This window comes from Procambarus clarkii, chromosome 52 (genome assembly GCF_040958095.1).
Source record: "Procambarus clarkii isolate CNS0578487 chromosome 52, FALCON_Pclarkii_2.0, whole genome shotgun sequence".
NCBI lineage: Eukaryota > Metazoa > Arthropoda > Malacostraca > Decapoda > Cambaridae > Procambarus > Procambarus clarkii.
Window position 1 is genome coordinate 2,639,080 of NC_091201.1, and position 15,056 is coordinate 2,654,135.

General features: G+C 41.2%; 2 protein-coding genes across 5 annotated transcripts in view; one reads left to right on the forward strand and one right to left on the reverse strand.

The window, feature by feature from the left end:
- Positions 1–1,913, forward strand: part of Aldh (Aldehyde dehydrogenase) — a 44,306-nt gene extending 42,393 nt beyond the window's left edge. Inside the window, exons 9-10 of the mRNA XM_045751004.2 lie at positions 9–166; positions 1,073–1,913. Of these exons, the coding sequence (XP_045606960.2) occupies positions 9–166; positions 1,073–1,220 (306 nt within the window). The 3' untranslated portion in view covers positions 1,221–1,913. The remainder of the gene's footprint in view (positions 1–8; positions 167–1,072) is intronic.
- Positions 1,914–10,148: 8,235 nt separating this feature from the next.
- The window catches only part of Gmppa (GDP-mannose pyrophosphorylase A), a 32,877-nt gene continuing 27,969 nt past the window's right edge, over positions 10,149–15,056 (reverse strand). For all 4 annotated transcript variants that reach the window (XM_069304266.1, XM_069304265.1, XM_069304267.1 and 1 more), the window contains one exon: positions 10,149–10,539. Coding sequence is in view for 2 of the 4 variants with exons in the window: in XM_069304267.1 (XP_069160368.1) it covers positions 10,439–10,539 (101 nt within the window). In the remaining 2 variants the exon portion in view is untranslated. The remainder of the gene's footprint in view (positions 10,540–15,056) is intronic.

Genomic DNA, 15,056 nt, shown 5'->3' on the forward strand with positions numbered 1-15,056 from the left:
ACTTTCAGATTTTTGGGCCAGTCCAACAGATCTTTAAGTTTAGTGATATTAATGATGTGATAAAACGTGCCAACTCCTCGGAGTATGGTCTAGCAGCAGCAGTCTTTACGAAGGATTTGGACAAGGCTAACGTGTTCGTGCAAGGCCTTCGTGCTGGCACTGTCTGGTATGTATGAGGATTTTCATGTACAATATTGACTATTATCCAGTGAGGAGGATATCTTGGTTTGAAGTGGCCTCTGTGTATTACAAACTCTTGTGCATTGACTTGAAACTTAATGCATGATAGTAAAATAATAATTCTTATTGTAATGCAACTGTGTAGCTCTTTTGGTCACTAATGTTAATTTAAGCTTTCGTTGGCAAGCATATATATACAGTAATTAAGTGATTAGCTCTGCCAAACACCTTGTAAGTCACTCAAACCTGCAAAGTATGTGTTGCAACTGGAGATTTTCAAATGTACAAAACAAAATGTACATATACTTTTAATAATTCATGATAATTAGTCCAGGACTAAACATTCTCAATAGAAAAAACTGGTCAACTTGACTAAACTGGCCTTTGCAGAGCAGAGCCGGCATAGAACTGTTCGCACTTTCTGTTGCGGCATCAAAGTAGGGTTAACACCAGGGACCGTGAGGTTGACCAGCTTTCATGAAGCTGTTGTGTGACCTACCTGCCATCAGGTGGCAGTTTAATAGCAGCTTGTTTACTAGTAGTTTGAAGAGCAGTAATTGGCTATCCTTGCATTGCCAATTATCTTGTGTAGTTGGTAGTGAAAGTTTCATTAGGTTCTTTGGTGTTATAACACGTAGTCTCTCGGTAAGTGTGACGGAACTTTGCTTCTACTGTTTTCCCTGGACCACGTGGCAACACCATTCAAAAAGTTTTGTTGCAGTGATCACATTTCTCATTCTATCCACACTTTGTAGGTTGTAAGACTATTTGTCAGCTGCACATGGTCTTTTTAAGTCCAAAATAGGTTGGGTTAACAGATTTGTATTGCTTATGGTAGCTATTGTATATATATTTTCTTGTGCATATACTCTGTACGGTAACTCTCTTTCAGGATTAACTGCTATGATGTACTGAATGCTCAAACTCCTTTTGGAGGCTACAAAATGTCTGGACAAGGACGAGAGAACTCCGAGTATGCCTTGCGTAACTACTATGAAGTCAAGGCTGTCATAACCAAATTACCTGTGAAAAATGCTTGAAGGTAATGGAATATGAAAAGTAAAAGTATAAACAAGAAAACTTATTCCTTTATATAAAGAACATACAGAAGTGGATAATTATTTTTTATAAAGCAGTAATTTAGTCTTGTCCTGTATTGCACTTTATATAAAAAAAAAAATTGCAAGTTATTGGTGATATTGCTAAGTAATTAACTACAGTAGTGTGTTAAGATCCATTCTATTTGCAGTGTTAGCAAATAGTTATAAATTTTGTATTAAGGTGAGACTGCAGTTAACTGGAAATTTAGGTACAGTATAACTTTGAAAAGGGGAAATTGGTGATTATGTAAGCTGGCTGGAGCTTAAAGATCAGCTTTATTAAGTGGTGAAAAAGTAATTGCTTTTAAAATTATAATTAAAATTATATTTCCATTTGCAGACTAAAAACTGAAGTAATTGCATGAATGTGCTAAAAACCAAACAGGTTGAGTGTGGGGGTAGGAAAGGAGTGCACTTGGTCTCTAGTGGATTTTCACTGAAACCAAGCAAGCAATGTTGTAGTTTGTTATAATTGCTAGGAAGATCAGATTATTATGAAGTCAACCTGTGTGCTTTTCTAATTTTCATACTATTGGATAAGTGTAATTTGTGGCATTCTGCAAACCTAAATGAGAGCCCACCTAAATCTTATTTTAAAGCTGTGACAGTTGAATTAAAATAATTACAATTAAACCTGATTATTATTACTGGTCCATTTTTGGCATATTGAGTAAATAATTGTCAAAAGAAGGCACCAAGCCGGGAAGACTGTAGCACAATAAATAATTAAAGAATACCATGTTTGTGCCCCTTGTTTATACTTGATCTGGTTCATGCAGTTATCCTGTTCTTAATGCAAATGTCAACAAACTTGGATTAAAGTCCAAATATAGGTAGTTGCCAATAAACTTTAATTAACTTTAATGGAGAACTTAGACTTTCTCCTTTTAAGTTCATTGTTGGTACTATTTTTATATATATAGCTGGACAAGGTCTTCGAACACTTTTATACAATGGTACCTCGGTTTAAGAGTTTAATCCGTTCCTGGAGACAGCTCGTATTCCAAAGCTAATTTCCCCATAAGAAATAATGGGAAATGAATTAAAACATTCCTGACTACCCCAAAAACCTCACTTCAAACTAAATTTTATACCTAATTCATCTAAACCTACAAAGCTATGTTCAAGTTATTACTTACCTTGCTGTTGGCGTATGGAAAAATGGTGAGGAGGAGGAGGGAGAAGAGGTGTTACTGTTTGGAAGGTGTCCCCTTCCATTATAACATCAGGCAGTGAGGACTTCACTGGTATGCACACTCTGGCACGTTTTGCCTGCATACCACTAAGACTTGCTTGTCTTACTAAAAATCTGTCTAAAGACACTTGTTTTTCCCTACATTTTAACACTTGTCTGTAGTAAGACATCACATTGCCATTTAAAAAGTCAATGCAACGGCCTGCTACAGCTTTATCTGGGTGAGTTTTTTAAACAAAACTTTGCAATTCTTCCCATACTTCACACATTTTCTTAACCCTTTAGCGTTATCACGGCGCTCAAGAGCATTACCACTTTTTGTGTTGAGATCGCACAGTGGACTCGCTCACAAGTCACGAGAAAAAATTTCTATACACTATTTGTTATGCGATCGACTTTGAGATAGTTTGAAAATGTCCGCCATGAAATTTCCGTTTTCCCTAATAGCCGCATAGCCTATTTGGGAGAACAGCATAGCATTGCACCATCGAGGTAAGACCATTGTATTGTTGACACGACAAGTGTATTCGACGTAGTTTTTTATTTGGTGTTTGTCTAACTTCCTTGTGACATTTTATACTTGTGTTCTTCTAGAACATTCTATTGCGAACACATTGGTACAAAATTGAAATATGTACATCGAAAATTAATGTCAGGACAGTGAAGACTGTATACTTTTCAGTGTTGCCACTCGATTGCCTGAAACGCCGCATTATTTTCTTAGGTTAAACCTTATCACTGACTTTCTTGGGACCCATGGCGAGATATATAATAACTTTTATGGTCAAATGACCAAAAATCCAACAAAACACTGAAAATCTGGTGAAGAATTGACGTGGGATAGTCACTGGGCGTGAGGGGTGAGGGGCGACGATCACCATACCACGACACACTAGGTCGGCCTGTACGCATATCGACAAACTCGCCTTACAAGACACATTTTCCGAGCAAATACTGCTCGTATTCCGAAAAACTCTTATTCAGGGACACTTGTATTCTGAGGTACTACAGGTACTGTATTCTTATACAAGTGTGTGTTTTCTGTAAACTGTAGTAATGCAATAAAATATTGATAAAAAATAATAGGGGTGGTGGGAAAGGAAAAGATTAAAGTGTTCAGCGAGAATCCACAAGGTCTTCTGAACTCTTTTTTTTTCTTCGAGGATGTGGGTCCCTTCAATTGCACCAGTGGGGTGGTACCCCTAAATAATATATATAACATAATAAATTGTATATATATATATATAAAATGTTGTACAGTAGTATATGCAAGTCTCGCTTAATTGTGCCATACAGCCCTATTTTTGTAATAAATTTATTGAAAACTCTTGGAAATCATAAAAAATGGAAGTGTAAAATATGTACAGTATTATAAATACCAAAATTAGCATTGTAAGATAGCAATAGGAATGGTGATTTACCAACTCCCAATCACATTGGCAGAAAAAGTGGCTAGCAGCTTTTAGCTCTGCAAAAAACATGCCTGGCTTAAGGGCAGAGCCAGCAGCCTTGATCATCTGGGAAACCTTCACCTCTAAAAAGGGGGAGTGCAAAAGAAAGAGGACAAAGAAAATACCTTAAGGGAGAGCATCACCAGATAAATTCCCAGTGAGCCCCATGGAAATTTCCAGTACAAAAACCCACGTGGGCCAGACACTAGCCCACACGGCAACCAGTTGAAGATTTAAACCTCCAAAGTCCCACCAAGTGGAACAAAACCAGCACAAACTGACAAGGAGCTGCCACAAGCTAAAAATTCATAACAGGGTCAGACCTCAAAATTGACCCAATGCATGGTGTAGGAACATTAGGTGTACCAATAACTCAAAGTAGCTGGGAAATATCAGCCTGCCAGGGAAAAGACCAAAGCCCAAACACAGGCTGGAACTAACCTCCAAGGCAAAACCCTTGCATAAAAGCAGGAACCAAAGCAAATCCACCCACATCACTGCCAGCAGAGATGACAGGCCCACAAAAGGCAAATATGCTGCACCCTCAAAACCCAGAAATCACCCGGGCAGAGCAGATAACCCATGGAACTTGAAACCAAAGATTGTCAAGCAGCCCAAGTCCACACTAGTCCTCAAAGCCTCGACACTATAAAAATATAGGCAGCACTGGGGTAGACCGAAAACCTCTGCAAAATGCCCGAGGGAAGAGAAGGGGCACTAACAACTAAAACACTCCACCCTGCACAAAAATCAATGGGCTCCTAACAGCCAGAAAATGATAGAGATCTTGAGGTTGACTGTCTTTATCCTGGACCGGGTTGGGGCAACCACCAGAAGAACACCCACTAACATTGTCCAAGCAAAGGTGGTCCTGAAAATCCAAACTGCTTTGGGACTACTCTGACGAGACAAAGAAGCCAGGCACACCACACTCTAGCAGTCCAGCATCCCCTACGAGAAGGCCAAAGGCAAGGGGAATTGCAACCAGGTTAACAAGTCCATCACACCCAGTGTGGCACCTCCCTGAAAAAGTGACCATCAGATTATTATCTGGGTGGCAGAAAGAAATATGACAAGCGCATAACTGCAAAGAATGTTCTTCCCATGAAGCCATAGCCCCCCCCCACCCAAAAAAAAAAAAAGCATTAAATGTAATGAAATGCCATTTTCTGGGCAAGCCTTGGGGGCTCCATAAGCTATCAAACTGATATGTGCTATTAGTTTGGGGTTATCAGTCTTGCAGCCTACCAGGCACCACGAGCCAGAACCTGGCCTCCTCAGAGGCACAGGAGCAATGAGCTATGAGCACTTTAAAGTATGTCATAATTGCCATTGACCCGGGAAAGACCCAGAAAGGTGGGCGAATCAAAACAGACCACTGTCTGGTTAACCTGTGCAATCTACATACAAAAAGATCAAATTAACTCTCCTAGAAAGAAACCCAACAAGCAGTACTTCATGCAACTAGCACTCCCGCTCATTAACATTATCCCCCCCCTTTTCTCCCATAGGGAAAAAAGGGGGAGCCGGCAGCCTACTAAAGTTGTTGAATGATGAAAAACCACCGACTGGAAGGAAGGAGGGTGTTGGGAAGTCTTCAGGGCTCGCCCAGAAAATGGCATTTTCATTGCATTCAATGCTGGTTTTCTGTGGGAAGCCCCGTCGGTTCCCTGAGGTTAACTACACAAAGATAAGTAAAAGGAGGGACTTACCAGGGAGGCAGCAGCATCGCAGGTCTTGAGACGAGGCCGCGACAGGTGTTCTAAAGCCACACTGGCCGGAAAGGAACTGAAACGTTCACAAGACACCTGGTGACCAGGACTCTGACTTCCAAAACTCCCGCGCTGTACTCGAATGCTAACCTAAGACATGTTGCTAGAACCCTCCGTGAGAGCAGCATACATCCTAACATCATGGGCATGAGGGTAGACCAATGGCTGGCACTTCATGACACTGCGGAAAACGTGAGACACGAGCCCTGGAACAGGGAACCAAGGAAACCGGATCCACCCAGAGAACGTCCACCGGCACAGAACCAGTGGCCCGCAGGTAGCAGCATAAAGCTGCAACCGGACACAACATGTGACATGCCCCCAGCCTAACCAACTAAGCACCCACAACCAAAGGACCCCTCCGGAAGCCAGCCGTCTCATTCTACGCCAGAAACGATGGCAGTAAACAAACAAAATGACCACCTGGCCCAAAATTACAGAACCCCAAACGTCGGAGGTGGGCATGAAGCTAGAAGAAAGTTTAGTTCAGTTCATTTATTATGCACACAATACCCATCCTGTGGGTGGTGGTAGAAAGTGTTAGAAGCCTTTAACGGATCAAACCCCACAATTAATTTAGTTAAGCAAGTTACAATCTTGATGAACTAGTTAAAAAATTCAATGCACTCGTCACATCAACAATGGGCTCGAGACCGACCACAAGTACAGTTTCTAAATTAAGCAACTGAGGGAGAAGAAAAAAAAAGTGAACGTGGTCCGAAGACCAAGAAGGCTGAGGCGGCACACAAGCAGGCCGGAGGTGAGAAAGCGCATGAGAAAGTTAGCAGAACTGAGCAGAAGTAACATGCACCCTGAACACAAGCAGCAGCGGTGCCACCAACGCCGTGCAGTACGAAGACACAGTAATAGGCAAGAGATACCGCTCCCCCCAAAAAACAAAATAAAAAAATAAGTCAAGAGGGCAAAACAACCTGGTCCAAAAACCGATGAAGAGAAAGAAAATGATGAAAAGACAGTCAAGAAACTTCATACTGTCGCTGAGAAGACCGCAGGAGAAACACCATAAAAAAAAGTCACCTGATTACCATACAAATGGCGATACACACCCGTCAGAAAAACCAGACGCATAGTGCGGAACAGCAAGTCGAACCAGCGAGGTACTTCACTGGACCGACCTGCTGAAAGAGGCGGAGGAGCAGAAAAAATTGCCCGAGTTCGGATACAAAGCAAGCAGCACCTGAAACCAAGAATGAGCTGCCCACTCACGAGCCAGGAAAACCACTCGCCCCCGATGTGAATCCAGGCAAGCCAGAACACAAGACAAGACTGCCCTGGAACACAAGACAGGAAGACATAACCACCACCCACAATTCCTAGGGAACAGATAAGGTCGGCATTGATAAACCTATAATGGGACTGGTGGTAGTCAAGTACCCAAAGGAGCCACAGACACATTAAAAAAACTTGTCCAGGGGCAGAGGAGTAACAAAAGGTAATGCAGGAGGCAGTGATGAGGTGAAGGCTGCAAATGTAAAAATGCAGTAGCTTGAGAAGCTCAGGAATGTGCACACCAGTTGAATGACGGGTGAGTGGCGGGCCCAAAGAGCCAATGCCAAAGCGTAACCCCGCACTTTGCACAACTAGGAGAAAAAAAAAGGAGAGTACAAACTTATTTAAACTACTGACAACACCTAAGCAGTGATAAGGGAAATGCACACAGTCATGTACCTCCCCACCCCTTTTAAAGCAGACATAACCCCCATCCTTTCCAATCCCTTTGGACATCAAAGCAAAGCAACCCACACCCGAGACATGTCACTCAAAAGTGAACGACTGTGTCACCAGTAAGAACAAGTGTGCATTAACAAAATGAAAAATGCCCTTAAAAGTAGGAAAATGATGATGAACATTCAACCACCCAGCCACTTTGATACCTCATCTCTAGAAAGGAGATGTGAGAGGTATCAAATTATATATAAATTGAAAATACTGGCAGGTCAGGTCCCAAATTTACACAAGAATAACAACATACTGGAGCAAGTGATATGGAAGGAAATGCAGAAGAGAGTCAGTGAAGATAGAGTTACCAAAGTCACAGAACATTGTATGATCATCAGAGGCCACAGTTGTTCAATTGTACTGTTGTTTTGCGTTTCCTTCATATTTGTATTTTTTGTCGGCCACATTTCATGTGCCATGGTTGTTAATGTAGTTCAAACTGTATTCCAGGGTTACCTTCCTTAAATATTGGCTTTTGTGTACCTTGCCCCCACCAGAGGGTTATGGGTTCCTCCTCTAATAGTTGACTCTTCTTGAGACCTCACCTATGGATAGGCGAGGGCGCCTGACAGCTGAGTGGACAGCGCTTCGGATTTGTAGTCCTGAGGTTCCGGGTTCGATCTTCGGTGAAGGTGGAGACAAATGGGCAAAATGTTTTTCACCCTGATGCCCCTGTTACCTATCAGTAAATAGGTACCTGGGAGTTAGACAGCTGCTACGGGCTGCTTCATGGGAGTGTGTAACAAAAAGGAGGCCTGGTCGAGGACCGGGCCACGGGGACGCTAACCCTCGAAATCATCTCAAGATAACCTGAAGATGGATAGCACACCTGGCAGCCCGCCAGGAATGCTTTTATTCTCCCTCTCAGCTTTGGGTATTTTGGGGGTTGTAGGTTCGGACCCTGACTGTACCTCTCCAATGGTGCAAGTGGGCTTTGGGGAGATCCATGACAGGGAGACAGTTTGCCCCGTGTCCCTCTTTTAGGCTTTGTTTCAGCTAAGCTTGAAGGTTTGTTTATCCAAGAGGATTGTGCGTCTTTCCTCCATTCCCAGGGCCACCTCTGCCCATCCCACGGGTGCATTTCTGGCTTTGTCGCTCAGTTTTTATGGTCTCGTCTCCCATCTTGAGGTTATCTTGAGATAATCTAAAATTAGATTAGACCATTGTCTAATCTTCTGAAAGGGCAGTTCCCAAGGCTTTGGGGAGGGGTGTAATCTCTCTCTCTCTCTCCTGGTTTTGGTCTGATCAGCTCGCCCCTATGACCATTGTGCTTGGTGAATAATGTGAGATGTTATCCTAGACTTTTCTCTTGGTTTGGTTGAGTATCCTTCCTTTTCTTTCTCCTGATCAGCTGTTCAATGGGCTTGATGTTTTGCCTAATTCAACCAGCTGGTTTCCCTCTCCCCTTCTATCCCTTCTCTAGATGTGGGGCATCTGGGGGCTTTCCCATGCCATGTTATGTTTGTAGAGGCTCCCTTCAAAACTTCATCATTTAACACGTATTCTTGGGGTGCTACTCCCTCTATTTGCACACATCTATTGGCAATGTTGCTGAATATTTGCATAAATGCCTTGCTTTCTCTAGCAGGCCCCAGATCTACTGATGGTATGCTGTGGCATTGTGGTTTTGCCCTTGAGTTTCTTGTTCTGAGTGAGGTTTTGCCCCCCTTTCCTAGTCTTGGTGCCAGGTTCTGGCCCTGGGCATTGTGCTGCAAGTCTGGTACTTCCTGGGTCCCAGGCTGTGACCAGTGGTTTCTGATCGGTTGTGTGCCCTTGTTGGGTGGGCATCCTCTGGCTTCCAGGCTGGGGGTGACCATTGTTTTTCAGACAGTCGCAGTCATCATCGCAGTGTTCCATTTTTTGGGGGGATCAGGACTTTGTATCCGGGCCACATTGGACGTTTCTGGTCATCGGGTCTAGTGACCAGTTTCTGAGGCTCATGGCCCTGAAATTCTGGTCTCCGTGCCTGGTTTTTCCACCTGTTGGTTTTCTGATGTCCCTCTGAGGATTTTAGTTTTGGCCAACAGGTTGTGTGCCCTTATTTCCATGTTGGGAGTGTGTGTGTGTGCTGCTTTGGCAGCTTTCCTGGCATTTTCTTCATTAATTGTCTTCAGGCTCTGGACTCTTTAAATTTTTCAGAAATTCTAACTACTGCATAGACACCATTGTGTGCTCAATGAGCTACTGAGGATACCCTCCTGGATATTAAGTGTTAAATGTAGTGAAATGCCTGTTTCTGGTGTACCTTCTGTACCTTCCCATCCCTGTGAGGTTGGAGGAGTTTAGTTCGTGCAGCTTGTGAATGAAAGAGCATGTGACCTGAGCTACCACCTGGTGGAAGACAAGCACATCACGGTTAGGATTTACTCCAGGGCAATAATCATTTGCTTTGTTACTACGTTGTACCTAATTTTGTCCAATTGCTTGTTTTGTTACATTTTTCTTTTGATTTTCTCTGGGCTGATCTGTGACAATGGCCTTGCAAGGAGAAGCGGGTTGTGGTATCAGAGGCCTGGTGCTCGACCATATCAACAGTTAGCTCGGGGAGCTACTGGCTAGGGCCACAACAGAAAATGTTTCATTACATTCAGTGCTTGATTTGCTAATAAAATATTGAAGCAAGGTATACAAAGGTGGTACACCACATATATATACTGAATCTCAATCAACATGAATGGAAGAGTGTGAATATTTAAATTAATAAAACAGCTTTTATGACCAATGTTTTGTTTATTATTTTCACAAACAACTGCCAAACCATTGCAGCAGTTAGTAAATTTTTTTTTTTTTTTTTTTTTTAACCATTAAACAAGATTTGATGTTTTATAAACTTCATTTAAAAATATAAGGTTACATTCACTAAATATATTGAAGATCTAACTCTTAAATATCCACCTCAAGACTAAAATTTCTCTCTGTATATGTATTCAAAGAAAATTATTTGTAGACAGGATTACTGTACAGTACTGTATTAGTAACAAATATCTTTAAACACTTAACCTAGAGGATAATCTCATTCTTGTAGCTGCGTGGAAGGTCCTTGTAAGGCAGTACAATGGAGTTCAGGACTATCACCTCAGATGGAACAGTTACATTGCATCCTGAAGAAGAAATTAAATTTACCACAAATTAACAATTTAAATCAACTACCAATTGACTTGTATTAATTTTAAAAACTACTACATATAGCACAGCTCATAAATAAGAATACTATAAATAAATGCATAAGCCTTTTAATTCATATTTCTGCAAATGTGTCATGGGTCAGTCAGTTAATGTAGAACTCACTTTAATTTTTATAAGATCCTTACCTTTCCCTCGACACAACATGCTCCTCCACCAACAAAACATGTGTGGAGGTAGAGCATGTTGTGTGTAATTACCCAAGTGTTCTTACAGGATGAGTTATGCTCACAGTGTCCTGTCTTTGTCGTATGACGCTTTGATACTCTCGTCCTGTAACTTGATACTCTCGTCCTGTAACTACACTTAGGTAATTACACACAACATGTGCCCCCCCCCCCCCCCGCACACACACACACACACACACACTTTCCCTTGGGAAAGAGTGATCACGTCCTGTTAGACATTAAATATGCTTTAAGATATCATCTAGAAGAAAATGGGGACATTGAAACAGTTGATAAACTCGATTTAAGGAGAGGCAACTATGGGGAACTTCGAAATTTTTTTAATGAGTGTAATTGGACAGAATTGTTGCTAGGCAGGGAAGTAAATGAAATGTACAGTATGCCAAATTTTTAAAACTATATGAGGAAGGCACACAAACATTCATACCAAAGCAGAGATGCAGGGCCAGAAAACAGGATTGATTCGACAGAAATTGTGAGAGGGCAAGAGACCAAAAGACACAAAACTGGAATCAGTATAGGAAGAGGCCAAACCCCCAAACATACCAGCGATACAAAGATGCGAGAAACAACTATACAGCAGTAAGGAGAGAGGCAGAAAGAAATTTTGAAAAAGGGATAGCAGATAAATGTAAAACAGAACCGGGCCTATTCTACAAATTCATAAACAACAAATTGCAGGTAAAGGATAATATCCAGAGGTTGAAAATGGGAAACAGATTCACGGAAAATGAAAAGGAAATGTGTGAAACATTAAATGAAAAGTTCCAAAGTGTGTTTGTACAAAATGAAATCTTCAGAGAACCAGACACAATAAGAATTCCAGAGAACAACATAGAGCGGATAGAGGTGTCTAGAGATGAAGTGGAAAATATGCTAAAGGAGCTCGGGAAGAACAAAGCAGCTGGCCCAGATGGCGTTTCACCATGGGTTCTGAGAGAATGTGCATCTGAGCTCAGCATTCCACTTCACCTGATCTTTCAGGCATCCCTGTGTACAGGAATCGTAGCAGACGTGTGGAAACAGGCTAACATAGTTCCAATCTACAAAAGTGGCAGCAGGGAAGACCCCTTCAATTATAGACCTGTATCATTGACAAGTGTAATAGTGAAAGTATTGGAAAAGCTAATCAAAACTAAATGGGTAGAACACCTGGAGAGAAATCATATAATATCAGACAGACAGTATGGTTTTCGATCTGGAAGATCCTGTGTATCGAATTTACTCAGTTTCTATGATCGAGCCACAGAGATATTGCAGGAAAGAGATGGTTGGGTTGACTGCATCTATCTGGACCTAAAAAAGGCTTTCGACAGAGTTCCACATAAGAGGTTGTTCTGGAAACTGGAAAATATTGGAGGGGTGACAGGTAAGCTTCTATCATGGATGAAAAATTTTCTGACTGATAGAAAAATGAGGGCAGTAATCAGAGGCAATGTATCGGAATGGAGAAATGTCACAAGTGGAGTACCACAGGGTTCAGTTCTTGCACCAGTGATGTTTATTGTGTACATAAATGATCTACCAGTTGGTATACAGAATTATATGAACATGTTTGCTGATGACGCTAAGATAATAGGAAGGATAAGAAATTTAGATGATTGTCATGCCCTTCAAGAAGACCTGGACAAAATAAGTATATGGAACACCACCTGGCAAATGGAATTTAATGTTAATAAATGTCATGTTATGGAATGTGGAATAGGAGAACATAGACCCCATACAACCTATATATTATGTGAGAAATCTTTAAAGAATTCTGATAAAGAAAGAGATCTAGGGGTGGTTCTAGATAGAAAACTATCACCTGAGGACCACATAAAGAATATTGTGCAAGGAGCCTATGCGATGCTTTCTAACTTCAGAATTGCATTTAAATACATGGATGGCGATATACTAAAGAAATTGTTCATGACTTTTGTTAGGCCAAAGCTAGAATATGCAGTTGTTGTGTGGTGCCCATATCTTAAGAAGCACATCAACAAACTGGAAAAGGTGCAAAGACATGCTACGAAGTGGCTCCCAGAACTGAAGGGCAAGAGCTACGAGGAGAGGTTGGAAGCATTAAACATGCCAAAACTAGAAGACAGAAGAAAAAGAGGTGATATGATCACTACATACAAAATAGTAACAGGAATTGATAAAATCGACAGGGAAGATTTCCTGAGACCTGGCACTTCAAGAACAAGAGGTCATAGATTTAAACTAGCTAAACACAGATGCCGAAGAAATATAAGAAAATTCACCTTCGCAAATAGAGTGGTAGACGGTTGGAACAAGTTAAGTGAGAAGGTGGTGGAGGCCAAGACCGTCAGTAGTTTCAAAGCGTTATATGACAAAGAGTGCTGGGAAGACGGGACACCACGAGCGTAGCTCTCATCCTGTAACTACACTTAGGTAATTACACTTAGGTAATTACACACAATCCATATCTGAAATCCATAGACTGGGAAGCATATGAAGCTAAAACAGAAGATTTTTGGACCTGTAAATTTGTAGACCTCATCCTGGAAACATTCTTGTATCAACATGTTAAACAAGCTACGAGGATGAGGGAAGGGGACGTCCCCTCCATGCTAGATTTGATATTTACCAGGAAGGAGGAAGAAATATTTGACATTCAGTACCTTCCTCCCTTGGGTAAAAGTGACCATGTCTTTTTGGGAATAAAGTATGCAATGCGTTATAAGCTGAAAGAAAATAAGGAGGTTGAAGCAGTTGAAAAACCAGACTTCAGGAGAGGTCATTATGGTGACCTTAGAAATTTTTTTAGTGAGTATAATTGGACAGACTTGATGCTAGGCAAGGAAGTGAATGAGATGTATGTCAAGTTTTGTGAAATATATGATAAAGGCACAAAAAAATTTATACCAAAACAGAGATGCAGAACTAGGAAACAGGATTGGTTCAATAGAAATTGCGAGAGGGCTAGAGACCAAAAGACACAAAAATGGAATCAATACAGGAAGAGGCCAAACCCCCAAACATACCAGCGATACAAAGATGTGAGAAACAACTACACGGCAGTGAGGAGAGAGGCAGAAAGAAATTTTGAAAAAGGGATTGCAGACAAATGTAAAACAGAACCAGGTCTATTCTATAAATTCATTAACAACAAATTGCAGGTAAAGGATAATATTCAGAGGTTGAAAATGGGAAATAGATTCACGGAAGATGAAAAGGAAATGTGTGAAACACTAAACGAAAAGTTCCAAAGTGTGTTTGTACAAAATGAAATCTTTAGGGAACCAGACACAATAAGAATTCCAGAGAACAACATAGAGCACATAGAGGTGTCTAGAGACGAAGTGGAAAAAATGCTCAAGGAGCTAAGTAAGAACAAAGCAGTTGGTCCAGATGGAGTTTCACCATGGGTTCTGAGAGAATGTGCACCTGAGCTCAGCATTCCACTTCAACTGATTTTTCAGGCATCCCTGTGTACAGGAGCTGTAGCTGATGTGTGGAAAAAGGCTAACATAGTTCCAATCTACAAAAGTGGCAGCAGGGAAGACCCCCTTAATTATAGACCTGTATCATTGACAAGTGTAATAGTCAAAATATTGGAAAAACTAATCAAAACTAAATGGGTAGAACACCTGGAGAGAAATGATATAATATCAGACAGACAGTATGGTTTTCGATCTGGAAGATCCTGTGTATCGAATTTATTCAGTTTCTATGATCGAGCCACAGAGATATTACAGGAAAGAGATGGTTGGGTTGATTGCATCTATCTGGACCTAAAAAAGGCTTTCGACAGAGTTCCACATAAGAGGTTGTTCTGGAAACTGGAAAATATTGGAGGGGTGACAGGTAAGCTTCTATCATGGATGAAAAATTTTCTGACTGATAGAAAAATGAGGGCAGTAATCAGAGGCAATGTATCTGAATGGAGAAATGTCACAAGTGGAGTACCACAGGGTTCAGTTCTTGCACCAGTGATGTTTATTGTCTACATAAATGATCTACCAGTTGGTATACAGAATTATATGAACATGTTTGCTGATGATGCTAAGATAATAGAGGAAGATAAGTAACTTAGACGATTGTTATGTCGATTGTTAGCACCACTTGGCAAATGGAATTTAATGTTAATAAATGTCATGTTATGGAATGTGGAATAGGAGAACATAGACCCCACACAACCTATAAATTATGTGAGAAATCTTTAAAGAATTCTGATAAAGAAAGAGATCTAGGGGTGGTTCTACATAGAAAACTATCACCTGAGGATGACATTAAGAACA